Source organism: Artemia franciscana, chromosome 17 (genome assembly GCF_032884065.1).
Source record: "Artemia franciscana chromosome 17, ASM3288406v1, whole genome shotgun sequence".
NCBI lineage: Eukaryota > Metazoa > Arthropoda > Branchiopoda > Anostraca > Artemiidae > Artemia > Artemia franciscana.
The window spans coordinates 10,445,663-10,471,226 of NC_088879.1; the positions used below are offsets into that span (position 1 = coordinate 10,445,663).

General features: G+C 35.6%; 1 protein-coding gene across 3 annotated transcripts; it reads right to left on the minus strand.

Moving 5' to 3' along the window:
- Nucleotides 1-284: 284 nt before the first annotated feature.
- LOC136037826 (nuclear receptor-binding protein-like) lies at nt 285-25,321 on the minus strand. Of its 3 annotated transcripts, XM_065720666.1 has the most exons (4): nt 25,062-25,321; nt 12,054-12,251; nt 5,596-5,739; nt 285-2,125 (listed from the first exon to the last, which is right to left on the minus strand). In XM_065720666.1, the coding sequence occupies exons 1-4, from the start codon at nt 25,281-25,283 to the stop codon at nt 2,027-2,029; spliced, it is 663 nt and encodes a 220-aa protein (XP_065576738.1). In that variant the 5' UTR covers nt 25,284-25,321; the 3' UTR covers nt 285-2,026. The 3 variants fall into 3 exon arrangements, with proteins under 3 accessions (XP_065576738.1, XP_065576737.1, XP_065576736.1); XM_065720665.1 differs by lacking the exons at nt 5,596-5,739; nt 25,062-25,321 and having other exon boundaries at nt 12,054-12,241; XM_065720664.1 differs by lacking the exons at nt 12,054-12,251; nt 25,062-25,321.
- Nucleotides 25,322-25,564: the final 243 nt, after the last annotated feature.

Genomic DNA, 25,564 nt, shown 5'->3' on the forward strand with positions numbered 1-25,564 from the left:
TGGGCATTGCACCAACATATATAGACTAGCGTCAGGTAGGTGATGCTAGCAGTGCTACTTCTGAGTAGTCGATTTGTTTCTAAGCTAGGGTAGAAGTAAGAATGAAAAAAAAAAACTTTTGATTTCTTCCTTAAAGTTTTTTTAACATGACAAGGTAATTGGCTAGTGTTATCACCTATAATAATTATCGTGTTAACATGCGAATTTCGTGCTCAATGTTTTAATGCAATATTTTGCCTTAGAAAAAATCGTATATGTGGGAACCTGTTGTAAACATGTAAAACTAGAAAATCAAGAAAAATATATCTAGCCAGAAAAAAATATGTTACAATGTTACATGGACCAAAAATACATCACTAGAATTAGTTATGAATCACTAGGGACTAGCCAACTTGACCATAAGCAGGACGATTTGGGTCATGGCCCAAAATCGGTTGAAAACCACTGCTTTAGATTGTGAACGCCATTAGAATGGCAACTATTTGTTTAATCAGAAGCATAGAACACGATAACAGTGACAAACCAAGGTGCAACAGTATTAGATTGAAATTAAAACGAAAAATGGAATAATCAAAACAAGAAGAAAAAGAAACTAACTGCTAGTGCTTGGCTTTAGTGCCAGTTTGGTAACAAGATTTAATGGTGTTCTCTATTTCACTAAGAACCTGCTCACAATCTTCGGTGTTAATTATACCATAATGGAGGAGCTCATTAGCAATAGATTTAGGCGTGTCTGAGACTCCCAAAAGAGCTTTTGCCTTACGAGTCAGTTTTTCTGTCATAATGAACTGTAAGAGTATCTCCGATTGTCCCCCGTCAGAGTTTTTAATTTCCACAATCACTTTTTCAATTCGCCTCTTTTCTACAGGGTATACGTCAGTAACGCCTGGTTTCGTTTTATCAAATGAACTAGCGCGACGACGAAACTCAATACCAATAGCGGGTATTGGGTAGCAACCCATTCTCACATCTTCAAGAAACTGCACCATCTTCTTAATACTGTCCGATTCACCATAATTTGCTAATTGGAAATAGTCACCAATTTGTAGATCTGGAACGTTGGCAAATTTATCAATAAAAGCATGTGCTGATATCAGCTTGAGTGTTGGGACGTTAAAAACAGCTGGATGAAAAATCAGTTCAAACGCTGGTGGTCTCATGGCCAAACTAGGATCAAGACACGTCTCAATGAAATGCCTTTCTAGTATATTGTCAAGAGAATCTAAAATCTTTTTAATTTGGTCCACAGGTAAGGACGTCGCAGTATCACTGGTTTCCAGTGTAGCCATCTCAAACGCGACTAATCCCAAAGAATAGATGTCAGTACCAGTAGTCAGCCTTCCAGAACTTGGTGCCAATAAAAAACAGGGTGAACTTTTATAATTGGAATAAGCCATAATAGCTTCAGCAGAGACCGAACCAATTTTCAGGAGCCCATTTGGACGTATATAGATTGCATCTGAACATAAATTGCCGTGAACAATGCAAGGTGTGCGGGAGTGCAAATAGCGAAGAGCGTGTAGCAGCTGTAAACAAAATCGTTTCCATGTTGCGGTGTTAATCTTTTTGCCATTCTTTTTAGTCATTTTCAAATAAAGTTTTAACGTGGGGTAGGTAATATATTCAGTAATGAATATTAATTTCCCATCTACAGTCCAATGTTTATGAAATCGAACGATGTTCGGGTGATTCAGTTGTACAAGTTGGTCGAACGTTGACACAATGCGCTCTGCAAATTCTTGCTGGCGATCAGCCAGCATTACCTCGTTCCAGACTACTTCAACCCCCTCTTCTGCGTCAATAGCAAGAAAAGCAGAATCAACTCCAGGCACTAAATCTTTGTGCGATAAGACTTTCTTTCTTTTTGACCATCGACCACAAGGTGACTCCTCGAGGATGACGGACTCGTCAGCTAAAGATTCGTCACTTGCATTTAAACCATCTTTTCTTCCATCCATCGTTTTTTTTTAAATTTAAATATCTGTAATTCAATAATAGATCACTTCAGTTTTAATATATCACTTTGTTAAGGAAACGCTTTTTTTAGTTCACTTAGAAGACGGTCGATTCTCAATACATTTTCTTTCATTAAACCATTGACTTTTTCGATGATGTAGCCAAGAAACTGAAATAAGGACAAAATATAACTTATTAATAAAAAAGATAATTGACAATGATAACATAGAGTGCCTTAAATCGAGTCCAATTTCCCCTATTCATAGCATACGCACTTGACCCCCGATATGTCTACATGTAACGAGGCTTAATATAAACATTGATCTTGGCGCATTATTTTCTATGATAACTAAATTTAAATTTATTAGATTACATAACTATCTAAATAAGAGGATCGACAAGACTGGCTAAAGACTGACATTTAGTGATGACAGGGGCAATAATTTTTGCTTTGCGGGTATCGCAGAGAGCATTGCAGTGCTAGACAATGATTGCAGCGCTAGACAGTGCTCTCTGCGATACCCACAAAGCAAAAATTCTTGCCCCAATCCCCACTAAATGTCAGTCTTTGGCCAGTCTTTTCGATCCTCTTATTTAGATAGCCAGTCAATAAAATAAATTCAAAATTAATTACCATAAAAAATAGCAATCAAAACTCAAGCTTAAAGATCGATGGTCCATCAATAAAACATAAAAGATAAGGGAAAACAAAAAAAGATAACAAGAAAAGGGAAGGAAAGGGATAAAAAGTGAACTGACATTGACCATAAAAACTCGTTTCAAACCAGCAAGAAACACTGTCCTTCATTTACAAAAATATATGAAAAAATTTGACAATTAATGTCTCAGCTGATGTTTAGAAGTTGCACCCTTGTCCTCTATAATAAGCAACAGAACTTTGAAAAGAATAGCGGTCAGGACTTAAGTTCGTTTATATAATTAAAAAAACTAAAGATGATTATTTTAGCGTTATTTTTTTAACAGCTGAAGACTGTGTTTTATTAGCAGAACTAGGGGACTATAGACCTACCCCCCCCCCCCCCACACACACACACACTACAAGCCTTCTAATATTTTTTTGCACTTCTCTTTGTGTTCTTTCTGGGTCCACTCTTTCATCTGGCTGAGATTTCAGTTTATAAATGATACAAAGCCTGTCACTATCGAACCGATCGCATCCATCCCCTACGATCAAAGACATAATTACACTGAATGAAAATAGACAGAACAGCAATTATCGCTCAATCGCACATACTGATAGTCTGTCGTTAAAATGGAAAAAAGTTAAGGACAGAAATATATCACAGAGTAAGAGAAAAATAACCAGGAAAGAGAAGGAGAATAATAAAAAAGAAAAGAGGCTTAGTTAGCATTATAAACAATTTTCACAAAAGAAAGAGAAACATTGCCCTTGATTTATAAATAATTATAATTAAAGTTGGAAATTCATTTCTCAGGCCTTTCTTGGAGTGCTCACCTCGATCCGATTCTCTAAAGTAAAAAGCTGAGAGTATGTCTCCATTCTAAAGACTATCTTCAATGAAGCCCATTAAACCCTAGGTATAACCCCTGCATATGTCTCGTAGCCCAAGACTGTGCCACACTTTATGCTGAGGCTCCCTAAGTTCATTTGGCACCGCTGCTGAAGATTCAGCATAAGGCTACGAGTGTAGGTAAAGTCTCGTCGAAAGTACAACCTCCACCTTTAAAGAAAAAGTTTGAACTAGCGCCAATGATTGTTGTCTTTCCTCTTCGATCGGCTCCGGGACAGTGACTGGATGTACCGTTTCGAAGCCGTTAAACATAAACGTGCCTCCTGTAAAATTTCCGTAGGTGAAATTATGTTTGCTGGGAGAGGTGGAGCAGCGTCTAGTTCTCGCAAAAGTAAGTGAAATAATGACTGTTTTTACCAGAACATCCACTAACCGTTCTTCAAAAAAATCCTAAGGGGTCTAAAAAACAACAAAAGATAGTTTGATAGTTGTTTTTTTAATGATGAAGTTGAAAAACAGGTTTTACTGAAAATGAATAGTGAAACTAAAAAGTTTTTACTTTTTTAAAAAGTAGAGTTGAGAGAAAGAGTCAAACTTTAGCGTAAAAAGCGGGGCGTTGAAGAGGAAACATCCCCTTTCATATACGGGGTAATTTCTGCTCGTTTTAAGTTGTAATGTCGCTCCTTACTTTCAGTTAAAAAAAACATTTTTTTAAAATTTAATTTACATGAAAACCCCAGCTTGCCTAATCAACTGAAGGACAAAACGCAAAAAGAAGAGTAAATCCAAGATATCTTACCCTCTTGTCTGGCGCTATGTACGGATCTGAAATCAAATCCCTGAGGGCATGTTTCGATATATTTCTTTATAAAACCTAGCGTCTAAGCTAAGTAAAGGACCAGGACTAGGTAAGAGACTAAGCGAAGGACTAGTTGGATCATGTGCAACTATTGTCTTTTGTACTGTAAAGTGTATTAAAAATGAAAATACTTGAAAAAAACGTTGAGAGAAGTTGTATCGTCATAAATCTCAGTTGACAGCGACATCTTGGTGAACCTTGATTCAAGATTATTCCCCAGAAAGGCTGGAGGTCCTGATGTTATGATTATGATTATACATTAGCTAAATGTACCATTTTTTTCTGAATTTACCAATCAAGCTTTCCAAAACAAAACACTGCAAGCAATTACTAAAATAAGATGCATAAATGGATAAAGCTGTAAATCGCAAACAAATTACACATAGATACACATTTATAGTATACTAAAGAAAAAAAGGTGCAACGTGACCCTCCCAAACTCAAAACCGGGGGGGGGAGAGGGTGGCTCTAAAGAAACTTTAGATATAAAAGTCAGAGCATCACTGCTTTATAGTGCTCGCAGTTCACATTATTGAATTTAAAAATTTTAAAAAGGGAATATCCATTTTCCTAAATTTTACTCTAATTTTGTTTCTCAATTCCATCTGTGATTTCAGTAAGAAATACTCTTGCAGCAAAACAGATTGCTCCGGATGACACAGAAAAAGCACCTCCTCCCTTTTTTTAGTGTCACAACTCATTTTCAGTAAAACCTGTTTTTCAAATTCATCATAAAAAACAACTATAGAACTATATGTTGTTGTTTTTTAGACCCCTTAGGATTTATGCTACCAGTACAAATTTTTGGTACTATTTTAAACCATTCTCTAAAAAATGTCTAATTAATATTATATTTTTTGGATAGTCAAGGTATATACCCAAGGCTAATGAATACGATTACCTTGTCCTTTAAGCATAAACTACAGCTTCTGGCTTATCGTAAAAACACAAAAACAACACACACAAAATTTGTGGCTACATTTTTTTTTTTTTTTAGCGGGCGGGGGTAGATGTTAAGACACCATCTCCTCCTTTGTTTGTTTCCTAACTAAAATTGGATACGGATGAATAGAATGGAATGGAGGAGGAATGTGCATAGCTGTGTTGGCCTCAGGCGGCTTGGTGCTGCAGTGAGTTGTTAGTAGAAGTAGTAGTAATTTGATTACACTATTTACCGAACATAACCACAAAATAAACACTACTGTACAGACACAACTTATATACGTCAAACAGAATTCCGCAGAGACTAAAATCCAGTTAATGACAAGTTTGACAACCAGATCTTACCTCTGAAGAGACTAAGTCAAAACGGAACGGCACTTCTATTCCATGCGTACTTCGAATAGCAACAATAATTTTATTGATTTTACCGCTTTTCTGACGGAATGAAATGCCAGATTCACGGAATCCAGACTGAACGCCACAGGAAAGCTTGGAAAAAAGACGGAATGAGAGCAAAGAAGAATTGTGCTTTAGAAGACAAGAATAGAAAAAGAATAAGTGTTTTTAATGCTAAAAATATAAAAATCAACAGTGTCTGTTTTTATTGAGCCCTATTGAGCCCAATGGAAAACCAATTGAATCCAAAGAAAATTTACAAACGAACCATGCATAACTTTACTATTAAGTATGACACTAATCTAACTTGCCTTTATTAGAAGAACCACTTATTTCAAAAGCCAACTGTCATGAAAATAAATAAGAATTCCACCTTAAATTGCATGCACAAAACAAATTCATTGCGAAAATTTTTATGTGATTGGTTACTTTGAATAGGGAAAATTAAGGACCCATTTCCATAAGAATGAGAGCTGGACAAAATTCATCCGTCCATGTAAACGTATGTTGTTGCATTTGATTCATTCAACGATTAAGTCTTTGCTTTCTTCTTCCTCTTGTCTATCTCTCGTTCAGCTCTGCTTTGAGACCAGAGTAGAACTCTACTTGTGTAGGACCTCGTATACTAGACAAAAAAATGTCGGAAACCCCTTCGGAGTTTTTCAGGACATGAGAATGGTAATTTTTTCCCCATTAAAAGGGTATTATATCCCTTCCACCAACATTGTTGGCCATTCCCATTTTATTTTTTTGTTTCTACACACTTTGGGATACATAATAAAATTAAACTAGGTTATATTCAAATAATCTTTTACAAACCAGGCAAATAGGAGATCATAGCAGATAAATGCAGGTAGGAGATTTACATTTAATTTTCTATATGACTTAAAAGGCTAGTCGAGAATGATTTGTATTTTATGATATGCGTTTGGCTGACTGAAGAAATCTACTTTGTTTAATGACTGGTTCTTTTAACAAGGATGGAAGGTAAACAGGAGTACTTACTTTCTGGTGGAAATGGACTATACGTATTAAACCCCACAAAAAACTAATGTCAAAGTGATATTGGCTAATTAAGGCCTAATCCACTGAAAAGGCAGATTCTTGAAACAAGAATCTGAATCATCAATAGGAAAAGGAATTTTGCAAATTTTTTTCAAGCAATTCACAGTAAAGGTTATGGATTCATGATTCAGATTTTTAGTGCATCGTCAAATTTTCCAATAAAAATTATGAAAATAAAATTTCAAACAGAATTTAATCATTTGATTTTATTGAGATTTAAATAATATTTGAAATTTGATTAAAAATCAAACAAAATGTTCAATTTCAAATTGAAATCAGGCTATTTAATTGCAATTCGGTTTGTCAATGGGAAAAGCCTTTGATGTGATAAATAGAAATCAGTTCTTTGCAAGGAATAAAGGTAAGATCTGATTGAAGGAGTAAATTTTGGTTAAGTAGCACAGACAGTGAAAGTAAAGCTTCATTTTCGAATTCGCTAAGTGCAGACTAAAACAGCTGATTATGTCTTGAAAAGTAAGTAGAAATTGAATATTCATTTTTATCCAAAACGACCTTCATCTAATACGTTTTCCACTGACAAACCAGGTTCTTTAAAACAGATTTACAGTTTCAGTAGAAAAATTTTATAAAACCAATTTATAAAAATAGATTGTCAATAATAACACAGGTTATAAGTCCAACTCACGATTTGACAAAATCAGCAATCGAAATCCAGCAATCTTCTTTGATTGTTTTAAAGAAAAAAAGCGTGTGTGAAAAATCAACTTAAAAATATATGCCATCAAACAGCTGAACAAAGCTGCATCTTTCCTATGAAGACATAGTAAAGACGGCAAATAAAAAAAAAAAACGTGAGCGAAAAATCTAGCAAAAAATATATGCCACCAAACACCTGAACAAAGCTGCATCTTTCCTTTGAAAACACAGTAGCCGACGGCAAATTAAAAGAAAACATGAGTGAAAAATCAACTTAAAAATATAAGCCACCAAACACCTGAACAAAACTGCATCCTTCCTTTAAAGACATAGTAGCCAACGGTAAATTTAAAAAACCTGAGTGCTAAAAATATTTTACAAAAACGTGTTTCATCGATTGATAATTATCTAGTAATAAAGCGATTTTACTAATCAGACATGACTTTGTTCGAGTATTCAAAATCACAAAACGTGAAAAGAAAATATTTAAATCAGAACAATGAAATACTTCAAACTAAACTGCTAAAAATATTTTAAAGAAAGCTGTTTCATTGCTTAATGATTAGGTATTAATCTGGTGGTTTTACTAATTTGACACAACTTTATTCTAACATATCCTGAGCCATAGCAAAACAATGAGCGTACATGTAAAAAGTCTTCTGAATCATATTCCTACAGTTACTGAAACAAAGCCCTCATATGCAGTGGTACTCAAGAATTTGCCCTCTGACCTCACGAAGTCAGATTTGAGGAAAGACTTTTTGCAAAAAAAAAAAAACTGTGGCAGAGAGTGCTCTAAAATTGTCGAAGTTCATCCCAGAAAAGATAATTGGCGAGTTGTTACAGCTAGCAAGGCTGATACAGAAACTTTTGCCAGGGTCTTTCAGAATGGTGATAAATCTCCTTCTGCAACAATCAGGAGCCCCTCTCACCTCGGTATTGCTCGATTTGTCCCCAGCAATATAAATGACGATGAATTTTGCGCAATGATTCCGAAATGTGTCAGTTCAAAACAGATTGGCAATACCCGCTCATTTCGATTGAAATTTAAAACCAAAGTTGATCTTATGAATGCCATAAAAATCCCCCAGTCATAGATTATGAGAGGATCAACGTTGCTGAGTATCTCTCCCTCCCGGTAAGATTTTTCAAGTGTCAAGCCTACGGGCATATTTTCAGCAGCTGCAAAAACGAAGCTATTTGCGCAGTTTGCAGTGACCATGGTCATTCGAGCTCCAAAACACCTTGTCAAAGGCCCAAGAAGTGTGCATTGTGCAAATCACAGGATCATCCATGTTACAACTTCAAATGTTCAGTCGCCCTTTAAGGACTTTCAAGTAACGTTAAGTCTACATAATTGCTCGAGCCTTAAGTCTCCTATCAAAGAATATCAATGGCAAAGTGGTTGACAAAGGCCTAGTCATCTCTGGACTTCTAAGTACAAATGAAATAATTTGTCTCCAAGAAAATTTTTTATCTGATGAAAGGAAAAATCTACTCAGCAATTCACAGAATTCTTATCTCTTATTTCACCCAGCGAAAAGGAACAAGTGCCGTGGCCGACCTTCAGGCGGATTAGCTATCGTTTCACAATTTCCCGCAATTTCCTCGAGTTGAATGACCATTTTATTGTTGCTGAGTTTTCGGACCTAATCTGTATAAACGATTACCTGCCAACTAATTACGGCTCTTTGCAATCAGAGAATAATCCATAGATGCTTGCAAAAGGCTAGCGAGTTTTGTGAAGAGAGTTTCAAAGCGCCCTAATGCTCGAGTTTTGATCGGAGGAGACTTTGCCAGTTCATTGCCAAGAACCCAACCCCTTCTTAATTCCCTTCCTAATCAGTTGAGGTAATTAGTGATGCTTTTATTTGGATCACCTTCCAATAAAGTTGAAAATAAATGCTTCATTTAATGCCCCTAAACAGCCAGATAAAAAGTGGTTTTATATAGAAGACTGAAAAAAAGTTAACCGCCAGAGGTTTCGTCTTGAATGGGATAGAATATTAGATAAAATAAAGGTGCCCTTTCATTTGTTGTGCACGCGCTAGGGCCTTTGTGAAAAAGAAATAGCCATCGGATTTACCACCTATCTTGCAGAAATTAACAACGCATTAAAGTGTGCTGAAGCTTCAGCTGTCCCGTGCAAGCGTGTTAGGAAAGGCTTTCAAGTTCAGGGTTGGTAAAAAAAACCTTCCCTTATTTCCGCGTGCGAGTCTTCTAAAATTTGGCTGAATATTTGGAAGGATTGCGGAAGGCCGAAGTCTGGGACTATTAATAGTTTGTGGCTGTGTTCTAAACGTTTTTTTGCTAAAGTGTTAAGAAAACATAATCCTGATCTTATTGAGAAAAACGCTCATAAAATTGCAGAGAACCCTTTGAAACTCTGGAAAAAATTTGAACGCCCTTGTGAACACATTTGTGCAAATAATATTCCTGAGCCTGATTGGATAAATTATTATAAGCATGAGTTTTCTTCTCCCGATCTTGTTCTTGAATTAAAATTTGAAAAAGAATTAAGTGCTTGTCTGAAAAAACACGAACCTTCAACATTTACAATTAAGCCAAGTGCTTTATCGTTTTATTGTAAAAACTAAAGAAGAGAAATTCCGCGGGAGTTGATGAAATTCCTGCCAGACGCATTTTGATTATGCAAGTGCTTTTCTTTTTATTAATCTTTTAGTAAAAATATTTTAATACTAAAAGATTTAAAAATCTAAAAAAGATTTAAAAATCTAAAAAAGATGTAAAAATCTTTTTTACATTTATCTCTACTTTTTCAAATGTCTATTGTAAACGGAGTTGTTCCTTATCAATTTACAGTTGGTCAAATAACCCCTTTCCCGAAAAAAGGCAAAAAGGAGTTCACTGCGTGTAATTCGTTCCGATCTATAACAGTTTCTTGTACTGTTTTTAAATTGTTTGAGTCAGTTATTTTGGATGACATTGTTTCTAAATGTTATGTCCCAACCCACCAGTTTGGATACCAAAAAGGCATTAGCCGGGAGCATGCCCTTTTTGCTTTAATGAATGTTCTTGAAGATGCAGAAAGAAGTAGATTCTATATTATTCTTTGTGCTTTAGATGTTGCTCAAGCTTTCGATTCTTGTATTTTTTTTTCAAGTTTTACTTTGCACTTTTCTTTGAAGTTTTACTTCAAGCGTATCAAAGAGGGGTAAATTTTTGTATAGTAAAATGCCTTTTGTATATGTACCATCACCTTAAGGCAAAGTTAAAGGGGGGATCTTCCCTTTTTTGGTATTTTGAAAGGTGTCCGTCAAGGTGGCCTTACCTCACCTACTTTATTGAATAACTCTGTTTTACATGCCCAAAATTCTGTTGATTTTAGTTGTATTCACTATGGATGTAACTTGTCTTTAATAACTTTTGCAGATGACGTTTTGAATCTAAGCTGTACTTTTAGTGGATGTGAAAACGTGTTTAATCAGCTTTACAATTAATATACAGATATTGGGCTTTCTGTCAATGTAGAAAAAACTGCTGTTGTAGCTTTCAATTTTAAAGAGACAAATGGCCCTATTTTTTTGTCTTTAGCTAATGCTCAAGTCCCCCTCTCTCAAAAATTAGTTTACCTTGGAATGCCTATTGGAAAAAATTTGAAAGAAATTGTGAAATTATCCCTTGAAAATTTGAAGAGGAAACTGGGAAATGCTTAAGCTTCAATTGTATCTAATATTAAACACATAGACAAATTAAATCTTGCGAAAATTTATAATAGCCTAGTTTTACCTCATCTCCTTTCTCTTTGTCCGATTTGGCAGTTTTTTAGTCAACATCAGAAACTATCTGTTCGTAGAGTATATTTTCGTTATGCTAAATTCCTTCTCAGTTACCCTCCTTGGACTAGAAATAGTTACTTAATAAATAAATTCCACCTAGTTTCGCCTATATGTGTTAGTGATAAAAGGCTAGATGATTTTCGTTCTTCTATGTTGATAGTATCTCATCCATGGTCAGCATTATTTATTTAACTGTTTGTTGGTGCTGATCTGTGTCTATTTATAGCTTTTTCTTTTTTTCTGTCTTATTACTCCATCTTATGGGCGTTTCGCCCTCTTTTTTTGTAGATGGGTTATAAAAAATTGAATTGAATATATTTCTTGTTCCTTATTGGCTTAAAATTTCAGACAGGAGAACAAATCAGTCGGAATTTAACTTTTCGCTCTTTTCAATGGCTTTTGGCTTAAGATCTGGTTTTTAAAAGCCTGGATTCTTTGTCTCTCTGAAAATTGTACTTTCTCAAAGAAAAATGTCTCTGGCTTATGAAAATATGTCAGAGGCAAACCAATGGAATAAAAGCACACTTTTTAACATTGACTGATAGCAGGGTAATCCTGTTCCTTTTGATTTATATTCAAGGGCCTAATAACAAATGCCACCATGGAACTTGGGAAAGAAACTATGAACAATATTCAGATTTACATTAAAAAATTAAAACAGTCCTTAATAGAGGAATCCAAATACTGCAAAAGTTAAGCAAACTGACTGACAAAGGGCATGTTTTCTTTATCAATACCACAACAAATACATTTCAGATCGAGGCTCTGAGCACTGAGAGTCCTCTATTCTCAGAGCTTAGTTGAAAAAAAAATTTATAAAACAACTGAAGCTGAAAAGTGACTATAGACAAATTTAAAAAAAAAAAGGAAGGCATACAAACTTACAAGCTTTTGTGCTGCTTCTAAAGTTTTAGCTTGAACATGGACAATAAATGGCTCAAATTTAAGAACTAAAGGACTTTGTGTATTTTGATTGATGATATCCTTGATGGAGCTGACATCTACTAGATCATGTGATACATGCTTCCAATCACACCCTTCTTTCCTGTTTTTGCGATCACCCAAGACTTCAGAAGATGACTCCTAGAAAAAATTAATTATTTCAAGTCAAATGCATCCACATAACAAAAACCTATTTTTCCACATTTCTACATCACCATATCGTTAGTCAGGTATCAAAAGGTTGTATCGCCATAGTTCTATATTTTCAAAAGAATGAAATAAAACCCTCACAACTTTTTTTATTTTCCCTCCATCAACTGTAAAACAAAAATGGATTAATATGTATTGATTTTAGATATCATTCTGCTTTTGTTTTACAGTGAAGGGAAATAAAAAAAAAGTTGTGAGGTTTTTTTTTATTCTTCTAAAAATTTACAATTATGGAGATATGACCACCCAACTGATGATGTTTCTTAAAATTTCCAAACACCATCTACTTTATTCAAAGAAAAAAGAAGAAAAAAAAGGGAAAAAGTAAGCAAATTAATGAGCAATACAAAATATTTTGACTCAGCTATCAAAAACATTTTTCATTTTGGCTCTTTTTTTGTAAAAATTCTGAAATTTCCCAAAATGGAGGAATAATTTCACATTAGGAATTGAATATCCTTTGAATTTTTCATTTTGTATTGCCATGGTCCATACCTATTATAGCCATAACTATCATATATATATATATATATATATATATATATATATATATATATATATATATATATATATATATATATATATATATATATATATATATATATATATATATATATATATATATATATATATATATATATATATTGATCTATTGAAAGATATTCGTTTTCCCCACATGAGACTGATTAAAACATGTTCAGCAAAGACAAATCAATAAGAATAGGATAAATTGTAATATATTTCTTGTCTTTTTTTTTGTAAGTTAAGACCAAAATTTGGATAATATATAAATTACTTTTAGATACTGTTTATACCTGATTTCACTTAAATTCCCTCAGACTAGGATTTCTAATTGAAAACATAACATTTTAGTAACCAATACAGTAATTGGTCATAAATGGCCTATAAATTAACATGGTATTTGTATAATGGCAAATGAGCCAGCCTTATTGATTATATTATTGGCAGGATTTATTACAGGATACTACAGTACATAGGAGTGCTGTTATTGATGTTAAAAGTAAAGATGATCATTTAGTACCGTCTAGGCTTATGATATTTAGGAAGGGTAAGCACCTTCTGGGAAGCTATGATGTTGGTAGACTCCAGGATGAGAATTTGAGAGAAACCTTCCAGGAACAGTTGAATACTGAACTGGAGAGCTTAGAATTTGACAATCTAGAAGATAAATGGAATAGATTTACGAGGACAAGATGGAATCGATTTTTGAAATTGCTGATGGTGTCTTAGTGAAAAAAAAGTTAGAAACACTACAAATATTAATGAAAATGCTTCAAGTTTAATAAACAGAAGAAGGGGCTGGTACGAGAATTATTTAAGTGATATTTCATATAAAAATAAGAGGAGTGTGAAGAAAACAGAGAAAGCATTAAATATGAATTAAGGAGATGTGAAGTTGAGGCCATGGATAAGATTGCTAAAGATCTGGGAGATGCGGTCATATGGCATAGTAGTAAAATATTGTATTAGCAACTTAATAAATTGAGACAGAGTATTCAATCTAGACATGTCCCAGTTAAGACAGGAACTGGGACACAATTAGTGATAAGGAAAGAAAAAAAAGAGATGGACAGGACGTTTTGAGAATGTATTAAACCATGATAGAGTTGCAAAAAAAGACATAGAAAAGAATGAAAAAGTTTGTGACGTTTTAGATGCAAGGGGAATGTATCTGTGACGAAGAATCAGTGACAGTATTAAAAGGATTAAAAAATAATAACTCTTCAAGTACTGAGAGTGTGATAAATTAGTTTTTTAAATATGGTGATAATGAGGTTAGTTAAATTACTGAAGATTATGAATACGAATTTTGAAAAAGGGGAGGTACCTAGTGATATTAAGAAAACTCTAAATAAACACCTCTGCAAGAAAGGTTTTAAGAGCGAGTGTGGCAATTATAGAAGCATTAGTTTGGTTGCTATAGAAAGCAAATTGTTAAGCATGATGATACTTTTTAGCCTTCGAAATGCTGTAGATAAAGTTTCAAGACAAGAACAGTGTGGCTTAAGGAAGGGGGGAGGACACACTGACTAAATTTTCACTCCTAGATTAATAATTGAGAAGTACATGAGTCATCAAACCCATTTAGTCCTCAGGTTCTTAGATTACAAGCAAAAGTTTGATTCAACTGATAGAAGATCTTTGGTGAAGATCCTATCCTAGTATGGTATGTCAATAAATACTTAAAAGCAACCAGTATTATGTAGAAGAATAACATTGCATTGGTTAAGGTAGAAAATGAGGATGGAATTTGTCGTAACAACCACAGCAAACGCAATGGGAGAGCAGAACAGAGTGGTTTAAGGAAGAGAAGAGGATGCATTGACCAAATTTTCACTCTTAGATTAATGATTGAGAGGTGCACAATTCATGCACCTAAGAAGCAAAGCAAAGGCGACGTGAGAGCAAAAAATCAATTGGGAAGGTATAACTCTCCTAAACTTAGGTTATGCTTATGAATTAAGCACCCTATATGAAAATATTAGCAAAATGAATTAATTTCTAGATGTTTTGTGAGTTGAGGGTGCAAGAATAGTTTTGAAAATTAATGTTAGGAAGACTGAGTTCATAAGACTAAGAATAAGTGAGGTGAAGAGGATATGTTGGGTAATATGAAGATTAATCAAATGGACAATTTCAATTGCCAAGGTAGTATTATTAGTAAAGATGCCAGTTACAGTGAAAATGTGAAAAGTAGAACACCCAAGGCCCAAAGTGTTGAAAAAGTTTGGAAGAACAGGGAGATAAGTGCATACAACAAAATTAGAATATTTTTTTTTTCAGGTAGGGTTCTGAAGTGTGAGTGCTGTGAAAATATCAGGAATATTTGCTAGATGTATTCCAGGGAAATTACCTACAGATTGTTTTGATTACCTGACTATATCTCAAACAGTAAAATGTACAAAAAACATTGGTAAATCCTACTTTCAAAGGCATGGGACACTTTCTGCATGTGAAGAATAATGAACTATCCAAGATCATCCTTGTCAGGTAACTTTCTAAGGCCAAAAAAAGTGGGTTGCCCTTAAATAGGGTGGGAGGATGTTGAAATAAAAGATTTAATGGAAATGGGAACTTTTTGGGAGGGGGTAAAGAGGGAGGCTTTGAATATATTGTGATGGAGGAGTGCATGTAGCTGTTTTGGCCTCAGGTGGCTGGGTGTTAAAATGATTTGTTTATGTCTTTCATAATCCAATAATTGCTTCTGGGGAGAAATTATAATTTTGAGACCTCAGTTAACATTTTACTATTAAAACTAAGGATATAATAATAGCCATTATTAAATCAGCTACAAATGGCATTTTTTTTTTCACTAGTCAGTTTTTTGTTTCCATCCATTTTTAAACTTTATGGACCACATATAACACAAGTCGACTATATAACATAGTAATATGGACTGTTTGAGCTCTAAGAAGGGGGCCCTACCGCATGGGAGGGGTGAAACCAAATCTTCGATTATGGCCATCTTATATTCAGTTTTTATGCACAAAACCATGTAGCACATAGTAGGTGTAAGTTTCAAATCAGTTTGAAAAGCCAGGTAACTTACTCACTTGACTTTTAGGCACATGCCTGATGATCTAAGGGAATGATTCTTGTTTCAGGTGCAACAGGTTCTTTGTTCATATCCTGGCCAGGCCTATTTTTTGGTCTTTTGATGATGCAATGGGTTTTTAATTATGCATGTTGTTTTTTATCTGTTACTGCAAAAGCTTAGCACTTGATTCTATAATGTTTATATGCCTATTTCGTGATTCATATAGCATCAAGCAGGTATAATTTTAAAATCATTTTGAAAAGCCAGATAACTTACTTACTTAACTTTTAAGGGCATGCCTGATGGTCCAGGGGTATGATTCTTGCTTTAGGTATGATTCTTGCCTCAGACACAGTAAACGTAAATTTATAGTCCTTTGAAACAAGCTGTCAAAGAGTCTTACAATTCTATATACCCAAAAAAAATCTGGCCAAAGAATGTCTGTGTAGGAGGTCACAAAAATTTCAAAAGCATCACTTATGCAAAAGATGAGTCATAAGAACATAACCATGGGGTTTCTTAAAACAGTCATATGGCCATTTAATTTGGACGTATTTTTTCCACTCCAATTTCCTCCCACCATCTATGACTGACAGAGCTGAATTGCAAGTGGAACTGCGGGCTATAAGACCAGCATACAAGAAAGTGGCTATGATTCAGTCACCTGAAATGGCGAGATCACACCCAAAATTTACTATTGTATATCAGTTAGTCAACAACATCTTGGGTGGATGGCAGGATAGGGTATGCAAGGGGGTTTGCAACTGGGAGGGATATGAGTAAGAGGGGATTGTTGGAGGGGTCTGGGTGCAATGGTGATTTGACTGGCTGTGAGTAAACTTTTGGGTTGGAGGGTGTTTTGGGGAGAAGATACCTAGAGCATGTTGCTTTGTATTGGATAGTGAGGGAGGTAATGAAGGGTATTTAATAAGAGAAGAGAGGGATCTGTCGTGCTGCCTAAAAAAGGGTTTTTAAGTATGGAATCCTAGACTTTATACTTTTTAAGTATAAAGACCCCATACTTTTTAAGTATGGAATCCCGATTAACGCTAGACCATTCATTGAGATTGTACACGACCTTTCTGCCTACCAACTAATTGACCAGCCAACTCGGTTTCGCCCTTCCCAACAACCCACGATATTAGATCTGGTGTTTGAAAACAGAACCGAAGCGATTCAGAAAGTAAACTATCTCCCACCAGTTGGGAAAAGCGACCATCTTGCCATAGAAATTATCACCTATAGACGTCCATTAAAAAGTAAATACAAAAGAATGGTCTACACAGATTACGAGGCGATAAGCCTGGTCACTATGAAAAGTACGTTCAAGCTCGGAACAGACTACGAAACTTAACTAAACAACTGTACCAAAATTTTGAGCTTGGAATTGCCAATGAATGCAAGAGTAAACCAAAAAAGTTTTGGAATTACGTCTCTAGTAAAGACCACGCTAGGCACTGTGTTAAACGCCTCACTACTGATGATGGAGGAGAAGTGACTGACACCCAGAAACAAGCAAACTTACTAAACAACCAGTTCACTTCCGTCTTCACAACAGAACCAGATAGTGAGCCTCCAGTCCCTCCTAAATACGACATACCATCTCCCATGAGTACGGTTGTTATCACTGTACCTATGGTGGAAAAGAGGCTAAAAAACCTCGATACCAAGAAATCAGCTGGCCCCGACGGAATCCATCCGAGGTTGCTCAAAGAAACAACCACCGAGATTTTCCCTGCTTTGTGCCATCTATTTCAGTTTTCTCTCGATTGCAGAGTTGTTCTCTCACAATGGAAGACTGCTTATGTTACACCCATATTCAAAAAGGGTGACCGGTCTAAAGCTGAAAACTACAGACCTACAAGCCTTGCGTCTGCTGTCGCTAAGGTTTTAGAGAGAATTGTCAACGACGCACTTCTCAAGCACCTAGTTTCCAACAGCATTATCTCAGACAAACAACATGGTTTTCTTCCCGAGAAGTCAGTCGAAACCAACCTACTCGAAACTTATGAGCTAATTACTCAGCTTCTTGACAGAGGATTTCCTGTCGACCTTATTCTACTAGACATTGCCAAAGCCTTCGACAAAGTCCCCCATAGTCGTTTGCGCTCCAAACTTACAGCCGTGGGTATTGATAATAAACTAGTCGACTGGCTAATGGACTTCCTTGGTGGCAGAACACAAAAGGTTGGGCTCTTTACCACGGACGGAGATAAGATCTATTCAACACCTTGCCAAGTTCTGAGCGGCGTCCCTCAAGGAACTGTCCTCGGACCAACCTTATTCCTCATCTATATCAATGACCTGGTAGCTGAAACAAAAAACCATTTGACTCTTTACGCCGACGACTCGAAGCTATTTGGTACCGCGGACAATATTAGCCTACAAGCCGATCTCAACCAAATTCAAGCATGGGCAGATAAATGGCTTCTGTCCTTCAACATCTCAAAGTGCATCACTCTTCATTTCGGCCGTGGTAATCCGCAGCACCAGTACACTATGTATGACGGCAAAACGTCATCGACAGTTTTGATTCCTACTTCTAGTAGTGGTAGAGACCTGGGAGTCCTGTTGGATGACAGCTTAAAATTCCACGAGCACACCACCCAAGCAGTTTCGAAAGCAAATGCAAATTTGGGACTCCTGAAAAGAACCGTCAGTAGTCGATCCTCCACAGCTTTGCTGAAATTATATAAAGCTCTGGTCAGGCCAATCCTAGATTTCGGAACATGTCTTGCTGGTCCTTTTTACAAGAGAGAGATCCAGCTTGTTGAGGATGTCCAGAGGAGAGCCACCAAATGCATCGACGGTTTACGCAGTCAGCCCTACTGCAGAAGATTACAATCTGTTAACCTCCCAACACTCGTTTTCAGCGTAGGCGTAACGACATGCTGCTCACCTACAGGTACCTCCAGCAAGCGGATCACAAGCTGTTCACTTTCTCTCCCCACCAAAAGCAAACACGAGGACTTTCCAAAAAGCAGTTCAAATCCAGCATTAACACCAAAGTCCGACAAGATTTTTTCAGCCAGCAAGTGGTGAACGATTGGAACCAACTAAGCTAAGAGACAGTCTCTGCAACCTCGCCCAAGGAATTCAAAAAGAGGCTCGACAAGGAATGGGAGGCCAAACCATGGAGATTCCAGTGGGAAAACCCCTCCCAGCCCTCACTACCATAACAGTCATGGAAGACAATAGAGAGTTAGCTTGGAGGATGATGTGGCTTGTCATACCCAACCATCTCACACACTCTATCCAAAGTTGCTGTTGTGCGGTGGTGCCAACTCTAAATCGCTGGAGAATGGTCCTTGAACCATACCTACCATGTGATCACCGTTACCGAGTGGGCTTGAATTGCATCTCTCCAGCACTCTCTAGTCCCTATGGTTTGTCGCTTGACCTTAGCACAGTGACCAGATCTATTGCCATCATCAACTATGGAGCATCACAGTTCTTGCAACTAATTCGCTCTGAAGTGCGAATTAAGGTAATTGACTGGTAACAGCTGGGACTGCTGAAGTTTGTGCACTTTTGTTTGCAACTTTATTTTTCTTTTTTTTAAGGAAGACAGGACATAAATATGCAGATTGTACACCCATAACAACGCCTGCTTGATGCTAACTTACATAAAGGAACATGATCAAAATTTCACTATGTTTCAGTACACTTGCCAGTGAGGTAAAAAGGACATAAGTGAAATAATGAGTACTTGTTCAACAGGAACGAACTCTTTAACTAGCTTCGTTTTGTTTTTTGAGGTTTTGGGTAATATATCCTTGATTATAGGTGCATTTAGAACATAATTTGCAATGTCCTAGCTTAAAAAACTTGCAATTTTTTACAACACTATTATCCGGAAAACATTTTTCCTGCAGATTACTCGGAGCTCAATCATGTCCAAAATCACATTTATCTCTAATTTGAAAAAAAAACTACCAAAATTATATTAGGACATTTGCAAATATTAGCAGGGAAGTCCTTATTATTAAGCAGATTCACTTCTGTACTGGCATCTGTGTTCTCAAGGTCAGGATTAAAATTAGGTTGAATAGAGGTGAGATTGAGGTCAGGTGCAATTTATGAATTTAGATTTATGTCACTTGTAGTGGTTAAAGTTGATGAGCTTAATCTCTGCTTCCTTCATTAATTTTCATTAAGCTTAAAGACAATGCACTTTTTTGATGATGAGAGTCTGAAGTGTTAATTACCTCATTTAAAATGGAATTATTTGTAGGTTGACTTCTTGAATCACTTATATAAATTGACAAAAAATCTGTCATATGCATTAACACATCTGTTAACTTTTCTTTTAAAGTCAATATTTGTGTAAAATCCGGTTATAAGGAGAAGGCAGATGTGATGCTGTCTGAACAGATTTACCCATTTTTGGGTTCTTGAGGCATTTTTGTTATTTTTTTCTTAAACAAGAAAGCTGGCAGTGTAGAGGGTCAAGAAAAGGAGTAGGACTGCTTAGGGTACTTAGGATACTAAGAATCCTTTTTCTTTCAACTGGGGTAAAAGGTGTTCAAGTCAAGTCAGAATAGGGTACAGATAGACCTGGAGAAAAAGTAAAGTTTACCTTCGATTTATTGAAGCAATCAAGGCATATCTAGGAGTTACATCAATTGATAGTATCTATCCTGGCAAATTTTTGGCCCCTGCATGGAACCAAGAGTCATAATTAACACATTAAACTGGGTTAGATGTAACTTATAGTCTGCACTCTGCACAATATTGTTTTTGTTTTGCCATTTGGTCATGCAAAGGTCAGCAACTATGGGATGTCTCTGTTACAGCAGCTATGAACTTAGAGAGATTTTAAAGGGTTGACCTCTGACTACAACAAGAGCTAAGAGCTCATATGGTACTAGTGACAAGGTTGGAAGAGCCAAAAGCTCATATGCCATGAGATTGATCAATAGATTGATAAAAACGAAAAATCAGAGGCTTAATGCTGGTTCAGATTTAAAATAAGAGTTCTGAGACATGAGGTTCTTCTAAATATCAAAATTCATTAAGATCCAATTTGCCCACTCACAAGTTAAAAATACCTAATTTTTCCTCTCCCTTCAGCCCCCCAGATGGTTGAATTGGGGGAAACACCTTTATCAGGTCAATTTGTCAGATCCCTGACACTCCTACCAATTTTCATTGTCCTAGCATGTCCAGAAGCACCAAACTCACCAAAGCACCAACCCCCCCCCCCCAACCCTCCCAAAGAGAGTGGATCCAGTACAGTTACATCAAAAACATATCTACAACATTTGCTTATTCTACCCACCAAGTTTCTTCTCAATTTCTCACTCTAAGTGTTCTCCAAGATTTCTGGTTTCCTCTCAAACTCCCCCATTCCCTCAAAGAGAGCTGATTCAGTCTGGTTATGTCAATCATATATCTAAGACTTGTGCTTATTCTTCCCACCAAGTTTCATCTTGTTCTCTCCACTTTAATCATTTTCCAAGATTTCCAGTTTCCCCCTCCAACTCCCCCAATATCACCAGATATGGTCAGGAATTAAAATAAGAGCTCTGAGACACAAGGACCTTCTAAATATCCAATTTCATTAGATCTGATCACCAATTTGTAAGTTAAAAATACCTCATTTTTTCAATTTTTCCTCTCCCTCCAGCCCCCCAGATGATCGAATTGGGGAAATGACTGTTATCAAGTCGATTTGTGCAGGTCCCTGACACACCTACCAATTTTCATTGTCCTAGTATGTCCAGAAGCACCAAACTTGCTGAAGCCCTGGAAATCCCCCCAACTCCCACAAAGAGAGTATATCTAATTATGTCAATCATATATCTAGAACTTGTGCTTATTCTTCCCATCAAGTTTCATCCTGATCTCTCCACTCTAAGCATTTTCCAAGATTTCAGTTTCCAAGATTTCAGTCCCCCCTCCAACCCCATATGTCCCCAGATCCAATTTGAACTGAAAATAGAGCATCTCAGACATATGATTTTTTTATATATCAAATTTCATTAAGATCTGATCACCTATTTGTAAGATGAAGATACCTCAAATTTCACATTTTCCAAGATTTCTGGTTTCCCTCTCTAACTCCCCCCAATGTAACTGGATCTTGTTAGTATTTAAAATAAGAACTATGAAGCATGAGATCCTTCTAAATATCAGATTTCAGTAAGATCTGATCACCCATTCATATGTTACAAATACTTCATCTTTATAATTTTTCCAAATTACCCTCCTCCAACTTTCCCAAAGAGAGCAAATCTGTTCTGATTGTGTCAGTCATGTATCTTGGACTTGTGCTTATTCTTCCCACCAAGTTTCATCCTGATCTCTCCAATATAACATTTTCCAAGATTTCCAGTCCCCCCAACTCCCTCCAGTGACACTGGATTCTGTTGGAATTTAAAATAAGAGATCTGATTTATGAGGTCCTTCTAAATAAAACTTTCATTAAGATCTGATCACTCCTTCATAAGTTAAAAATACCTGATTTTTTCTAGTTTTTCAGAATTAACCCTCCCCCAACTCCCTCAAAGAGAGCAGATCAATTCTGGTTATAACAATCATTTATCTAGGACCTGTGCTTATTTTTCCCATCAACTTTCATCCCAATCCCTCCACTTTAATTGTTTTCCAAAATTTTAGGTATCCTCCCGAACTCCCCCCAATGTCACTGGATCCAGTCAGGATTTAAAATAGGAGCTCTGAGACACAATAACCTTCTAAATATCAAATTTCACTTAAATCCAATTGCCTATTCATAAGTTAAAAATTCCTCCTTTTTTCTAATTTTTCTGAATTAACCATGCCCCCACTTTCTCTCAAATGGTCCAATGAGGGAAATGGCTATTTCTAATTTAATCTGGTTTGGTCCCTGATATGCCTGCCAAATTTCATTTTCCTAGCTTATCTGGAAGTGCCTAAACTAGCAAAACCAGGACAGGTAGCCTACTCAACTGTGATGGTAGGCCTAGTGATAATAGGCCTATTTCTTTTTTCTTATTTATACCCTATAAGTAACCTTAACTGAGTAGCCTACTGGGTAAAATTCTAGTTAATAGACTTCTTGCTATCTTGGAAAGAGTTTAGGTTAGGAAAATGAAACTTTCAGGGATGAATCTACAGACTAAAATATGTCCCAGGAAGGTATTTTAAAGTACCCACCTCCACTCCTTCTCCCTCTGGAAGGCCCTGAAATTTGCCTACTTGACAGGTCTATTACCTATTGAAATTTTGACAAAACAACATTTTACCTTAACTTTCAGTTACTAGTAGCTTTTTCTCTGCCTTTAGTTCTGAAAATACAATTCCTGTTATTTGAGTAGAATTTTAAGCCATATCAATGTTTTTTTTTCAAAATTTAGGAAATTGTATTTGCATATCTTTAAAACCTTATAAAATGGAATTGAGCAAAGTTATGAAGCTGAAAACAATTTTGTTGTACTTCAATTAAGCAGAAGATCTATTTTGTAAGGTTTCACTTTTATAACACAAATATTTTTTAAAGGTCATCAAAGGTCAGGGCCCTCTAGAGAGAGGAGTGGAGGTAGTTGCTTCAAAATACCTTCCCAGGATATACTTTAGTCTTTAGATTCATCCCTAAAAGTTTCATTTTCCTAGCCTAAACTCTTTCTGAGATAGCAAGAAGTCAATTAACTAGAATTTTACTGGCTACTGTATTGGGAAACAATATTCAATTGAGCATAGTTATATAAACTCAAAACCTCATATCTTGTTATCATAGAAGAATTGACAAGAACTGTAGACCAATGAATAGCCAAAAATCTAAGTTATGCAACAATATTTAGGCTTGAAATTAATAGTTTATTGATTTATCTAGAAGGATTCCTTTTTGGAAATATCAATTATCCTATTTTTATGTGCATATCCTTTAGTATTTCAGCTTTATTCAAATATTAACAGAAAGCTGATTGTCTTCTGATCCTCAAATATCACCTTTTATTACTTTATACTCATTATATAATCACAAATATTAAATATATTTTTTATTTCAATTGCTTGTAAAATCAGAGACCACACATCAAATTTGTGATGACAAATTACTGCTATTGAGCTGGCTTTAGTCTGAGGTGATTGGGTTTACACTTGCATTATGTCATGCTGTAGTAAAAGAGGGGTGGTCTAAAAGCCTATTCCTATTTTTTCTGAATGCCAATGAAAAGTGGTCTTTCCCAATTAGAGGTTCTTTACCCAATTGCTCTTTTTATGTTATTGAAGGTTTTATAGTTTTTTGTTTTGTTATTTCTAGAAAAGGGGTTTATCTCCAAAATCATCATTAGTAAGACATTTGGTAAAATTCTAGTTAATTGACTTCTTGCTATCTCAGAAAGGGTTTAGGTTAGGGAAATGAAACTTTTAGGGATGGGTCTACAGGCTAAAGTATGTCCCAGGAAAGTATTTTAAAGTAACCATCTCTACTCCTTCTCCCTCTAGAGGGTCCTGAAATTTGCCTGCATGACAGGTCTATACCTATTGAAATTTTGAAAAAACAGCATTTTACCTTAATTTTCAGTTACTAGTTGCTTTTTCTCTGCCTTTAGTTCTGAAAATGTAATTTCTGTTACTTGAACAGAATTTTGAGCCATATTAATGTTTTTTTCAAAATTTAGGAAATTTATTTGCATATCTTTAAAACCTTATAAAATGGATTTGGGCAAAGTTATGAAGCTGAGAACAATTTTGTTGTACTTCAATTAAGCAGAAGATCTATTTTGCAAGGTTTCATTTTTATAAATACCTTCCCAGGACATACTTTAGTCTGTAGAGTCATCCCTGAAAGTTTCATTCTCCTAGCCTAAACCCTTTCTGAGATAGCTAGAAGTCAATTGACTAGAATTTTACCCAAAATTCTACTCACATAACAGGAATTGCATTTTCAGAACTAAATATAGAGAAAAAGCAACTAGGCCTAGTAACTGAAAATTAAGGTAAAAGTTGTTTTGTCAAAATTTCAATAGGTATAGACATGTCATGTAGGCAAATTTCAGGGCCCTCTAGAGGGAGAAGGAGTGCAGGTGGTTACTTTAAACTACCTTCCTGGGACATACTTTAGCCTGTAGACTCATCCCTGAAAGTTTCATTTTCCTAACCTAAACCCTTTCCAAGATAGCAAGAAGTCAATTAACTAGAATTTTACCAGACATTTGACAAATTTATCCAAAATAAATTATAAAATTAGTTTATACCTTGTTCAATACTGGATTAGTTTCATTGTAATCACCAAATAAAATAAACCTTCCAGAACAGGAACTAGTAGTAAAAAATAATGGATGGCTGTTAAGAAACTCAACAATGGGAAATGCTAAAGTATCCACTGATCCTTTTCTGCTGAGATCGATTGATGAATTCAAAATTTGGTCTTTACTTGACTGAAAGTTGGAAACATTTACACAGACATTCTCAAACATTTCCAATCAAAACATTGTGCTAATATGTAGATACAACAGCCATCTGCAAATAAAACTGAAAAATCGCGAATACTGCTAAAAAGAGTTTCGCGGAAATAAATTAATTTTTGTAAGTTTTCTTGTGGCTTATAGACTTACGTATACACTTATGGTTAGAACTCAGAAGTAAATCAAGGTCACCACTTTCAAATTTTTTAATAGTGTATAGGCTCACTGAAGAAAAATCGGTTCTTATCAAAGTAAAACGCCTTTCGAAAACTGATTAATTTAAATGTTACATT